Genomic DNA, 4,729 nt, shown 5'->3' with positions numbered 1-4,729 from the left:
ATCATCAATGATCCCAAAAGTCAAAAACTCCAAACCTAACTAGCTCTGCCCCCTCCCTACCCTTCTAATTAATTATATATCTTATTAATAAACACAAAATGCTAAGCCAGTATTTGGTGTCCAACGCCAAAAAAAGAAATTGTATTGGTACAATTTAATATGGAGTATTATGTATTTGAATATAGTATGTATTATGATATATCGTTATTCAATCTTTTGGTATAGTGCGTGTTGTTGAATATTTTAAAATACTAAATAACAACACTTTTATTATTATTATATTTTCTATTATTATTAAAGATTTTAATTAATTACTATTAGAATTCAAATTAATTTTATATTAATAAAGGAAAAGTGGTGGAAATTAATTCAGCAAATTAATTGTTTCTTATCTTTACAAAAAAATAAATAGCAATGGTGCTTATATAGTATTTGAAGAGGAAAGCAAAATAAAATACAGATTAAAGGTCATAAAAAAAACTAATAATGATAATACGAAAAGGACGTGAGACTCACATGATCAAAACCACATAGCGTTCATTATGGGCCCCTACGTATAAACACACACACTCTCTCTCATAAACTTACACTTACCTTCAAAAAAAAGTGTTATTACTTTTACTGAAGAGGAGAGAGAGAGAAAAAAAAAGGAGAAGATAATTAAATTAAGAAAGAAAGAAAAATGCTTCTTCTCTTCTTCTTCTTCTTCTTCTTCTACTTCTGCTTCTGCTTCTACTCTATCTTAGCTAGTTTTGATAGTCGAAAGTAACTAAGAAGCTTCCAATGAGTCAATTAAAGTTAAGTTTATGAATAGATACCACACAATAAGTCTTTATTTCTCTCTCTCTCTCTGATATTGATATTTTCTGTGAGAATATGCTGAGTTAATTTGGTCAATAATACCAACACCAACAACAATAGATAGAAACTTAATTGGAAGGAAATACACCATCGAAAGATTTGTCTTAATCATACAACTAGCTATATTACACTTGCTTTTTGCTAGGGTTTTCAGAATTTTCTGCCTTGTTGGTCAAAGAAGAAGGCACCGACCGTACCTTGTAACTTCTCGCTCATTTCTGGGCCGCATAGATCTGATCATCAGTCAAATATATCATGAAATTTCAGGTGATGGGTAATGATGATAATACCAAATGTTTAATTTCTTATCAAACAAAATATGTATCTACCTATATTATTTCCCTCTCTTCTCTTTAATTGCATATTTTCATTTTGGATTTTTTTTTTTTTTTTTTTTGGGTTCCAAAGGTAAGGGTTTTGTTAAAGAGTGTGAAATGGGAGCTAACTAGCTAGGCGCGGGTTTATGATTGATGGAGTTTGTGCAAGAAGATCAATTATCAGATTTCAAAGAAGAAGAAGAAGAAGACGAAGAACATCATCATCATCATCAAGAACAACTGGATGAGGTAAGAATTATTTAACTAAAACGACTCAATTCCCTTTGTCGTTTTGCGCTTCTACTTCCTCTTCTTCTTGAGTACTACGAGCACATACAGCAGTAATAATAATAGTACTAGCACTACTGTCGTTTATAATCATCAACAGCGAAATGGTCCGCAACAGCAGCAATAGTTCATTCGCCATCACAATTCTCAGCTGATCATCATCATCATCAGCAGCAGCAGCAGTAGCTTCAGCAGCATCAGTCCATTATTAATCTCAACCGCAAGCTCCAACCCATGGCCGATTTATCACTGAGAACCAATTACGAAGAAAACAACATCAATCGTAACAATAACAGCGACAACAACATTCATGTACTTGGTGAGAATAGTAACAGTAGTACTGGTACTCATGGGGTTTGGTCTTGTAGTAGTAGTAGTACAGATCATCAAAGAGAGCACATGTTTGACAAGGTGGTCACGCCTAGCGATGTGGGCAAGCTTAACCGACTCGTGATTCCCAAGCAACACGCGGAGAAGTACTTCCCTTTAGATTCCACCACAACCGAGGACAACAGCAAAGGCCTGCTCCTCAATTTCGAGGATCGAAACGGAAAGTCGTGGCGGTTTAGGTACTCGTACTGGAACAGTAGCCAGAGCTATGTGATGACCAAAGGTTGGAGTCGTTTCGTCAAGGAGAAGAAGCTTGATGCTGGCGACATTGTGTCGTTTGAGCGCGGTGTTGGTGAGTCTGGTAAGGGTCGTTTGTATATTGACTGGAGGCGAAGACCTCACCATCAGCATCTCGGCCACCATCACCATCATCAACAGTATCATCATCATCACCATGCACTGCAATCGCCCAATCCGGGGTCGCTAATTACACCTCTAGTACAGTTCGCAACCGACCACCATCATCATCAGTTTCCGTGGGGCGGTGGAGGCGGAAGCGGCCGTCGTGGCGGCGAAGGACTTTTCTACTCGCTGCCCTCCGGGATTTCCATGCCCATGCCGCCACTACACCATGAAAATTTGCGGTATAATTACAACAATGGTGTTCATTATCCTCATTATAATCATAATCATAATCATAATCATCAACAACAACAACACCAACACCAACAACACCAGTACTATCACAGTCCTAGTACTACTACAGGGATTAGGCCGGGAGGAATTAATGATAATAATCTCATTCCCGTTGTGTTTGAATCTACGCCGGCAGCTGTGATTGGCGACTACCCTGGGAAATTAAGCTCTCCGCCGTCCGCGTCGTCAAAACGGCTGAGGCTTTTCGGTGTAAACATGGAGTACTGTCCGGAGGTACAAGAGGAGGTGGAGGAGTCTATAGAGGGTGTAACGATGGCTTCATCAGCCAATCACCATCAGCTTCCAGCTTCATCTAATTTGGTCCAGTACTCTCCTCACGAACACCAAGTAAGGCTACCAAATCATCATTCCCAAATGCCAATAACAATTCCAGCAGAGTTTATTTCACGGAAGGGAAAATCTTCTTCCTTGTCTTTTGATTTGGACCCTAATTAAGTAATTAATTAGCTGAGACTGCTATACGTATTGCTCCCTTGAATATTGATTTACAGTACTTTTTTTCCAGCAATATCAATTTCCGTTTGTGTCCTATATATATCAAATATGTTCATACATATAATAATATTTTATTAAGAGTTAAGAGCACACTACAGCTTCAATATATTCCTATATAGCGCCATATATATATATCATCATGATTATTTGTCTGTCATTTATTCTATACAATACTGAATCTGTAAATATAAATATATATCTTAGGATGTATAATATCTATAAAAAGGTTATTATATATAAACCTTTGCCCAATTATTGGGTACTTCCCTCTAAATATCCTGCTAAGATGTTTTGCGGTTGCGCAGCTAGAGAAATATACATGGTCCATGTATATATATATAATATGTAAAATGGTTCTCCAAAAGTCAATCCAATGTTGAAATAGAATATTACTTTTACAATTGTGAACAAAACTGAAGGTATATATATGTTTCCAGTATGTAGGTTAATGCTTTGTAAATATATATATGTTCATCCTTAAAATGCGTCTAAAGATTTTTAGTTTCTTTCTAATATAATGACTTTATATTCCTAGGTATCTCTCTTCTTCTTCTTCTTCTTCTTCTTCTTCTTCTTCTTCTTTGTGTGTGTGTTAAGACAATATAATTATGTATATAGAGATAACAGTTGCAGTTGACCATTCATCATCCCATTATCATTTACATTAATATATATGTGTGTGTGTGTGTATGTATATATATATATATGTATAAAATGTATGTGTGTACAGCAAACAAGTCTGGCTAGATTACTGGAGTCAGGTTCAAAAAGTTAATTCTTTGTTTGTTTATAATTGTTCCATATGTACTGTTTGCAATAGCGCCCTTTAATATTGTTGTAATTACTACTGGCTGCTGCTCATTAGTTAGGCACGCTTTGCAGGTAAAGCTCAGAAAGTTTCAGTGTGCGCTGCTGTAAAAAGATCTTATAAACATACATGTGCCTAGCTTTACTACTTAGATCTCTAGTAATATATATTTATTATTCATCAAGTGGTTATTACCTTTGTTTTTACCTTAGTGCAATTCATGTCTTATCTATATATATAGATATATATGTATCTAGCAGCCAGCTTGCACCTTATCTGGATTAATGCACACGCTAAAAAGGGTCATATTGATTAAAGCATATGGTCCCAAAAATGATCAGTAAGTAGTCTCGAGTTCTTAGATCACTAGGGTATATATGAAAAGCATCACACACTACTATACACTGGAATTCGCATTGTTATTATTGGTTATTGTTCAAAATGTGCCTGATCGGTCTTATATTTTTTCAAGATAGAGCACTACTATATATTGATTGTCTCTTCTTTGTAAATCATACTCGCTATATAGATATGTTTTTATTTAGCTATATATATATATGTATATATATTTGCCTCCCCTTTTTATCTTATATGTTTAATAATGGCTATACTATAGTTTTAGATATATATGTGTGTGCATGTGAATGTGTGTATGTAAATGTACCTACTTATATAGATATAGATATGATCATCGTATAGATACTTTATTTATATATATTGAAAGTGGACTGTCTCCTATTACACTACTACAGTACAATGTGTATATATATATATATCATTTTTCTGGGAAATAGAAAATTAATATTGTAAAAGAGTCTAGCATAAGGTAATTCATGCCTCTTTTCAGTCTTACTGTACATATAATGCTTCAATAGTTAGTAACAGAAAAATATTAGGTTCTTTTCCATTACTG

At 34.9% G+C, this 4,729-nt stretch overlaps 1 protein-coding gene across 2 annotated transcripts; it reads left to right on the top strand.

Moving 5' to 3' along the window:
• Nucleotides 1–626: 626 nt before the first annotated feature.
• LOC133797399 (B3 domain-containing protein Os03g0120900-like) lies at nucleotides 627–3,098 on the top strand. 2 transcript variants are annotated; one of them, XM_062235283.1, is made up of 3 exons: nucleotides 627–1,128; nucleotides 1,270–1,427; nucleotides 1,567–3,098. In XM_062235283.1, exon 3 carries the CDS (start codon nucleotides 1,701–1,703, stop codon nucleotides 2,946–2,948), a length of 1,248 nt encoding a protein of 415 aa, XP_062091267.1. In that variant the 5' UTR covers nucleotides 627–1,128; nucleotides 1,270–1,427; nucleotides 1,567–1,700; the 3' UTR covers nucleotides 2,949–3,098. The 2 variants fall into 2 exon arrangements, with proteins under 2 accessions (XP_062091267.1, XP_062091268.1); XM_062235284.1 differs by having other exon boundaries at nucleotides 627–1,135.
• The last annotated feature ends 1,631 nt before the right edge of the window (nucleotides 3,099–4,729 follow it).

The sequence above is a fragment of the Humulus lupulus genome, chromosome 8, assembly GCF_963169125.1.
Source record: "Humulus lupulus chromosome 8, drHumLupu1.1, whole genome shotgun sequence".
NCBI classification, from domain to species: domain Eukaryota; kingdom Viridiplantae; phylum Streptophyta; class Magnoliopsida; order Rosales; family Cannabaceae; genus Humulus; species Humulus lupulus.
Note: the sequence above shows the minus strand (reverse complement) of the source record. Positions and strands in the feature narration are given on the sequence as shown.

What these genes read in the sequence shown, in the direction of transcription:
- LOC133797399 (XM_062235283.1), top strand. Translation starts at nt 1,701, where the DNA reads ATGGCCGATTTATCACTGAGAACCAATTACGAAGAAAACAACATCAAT.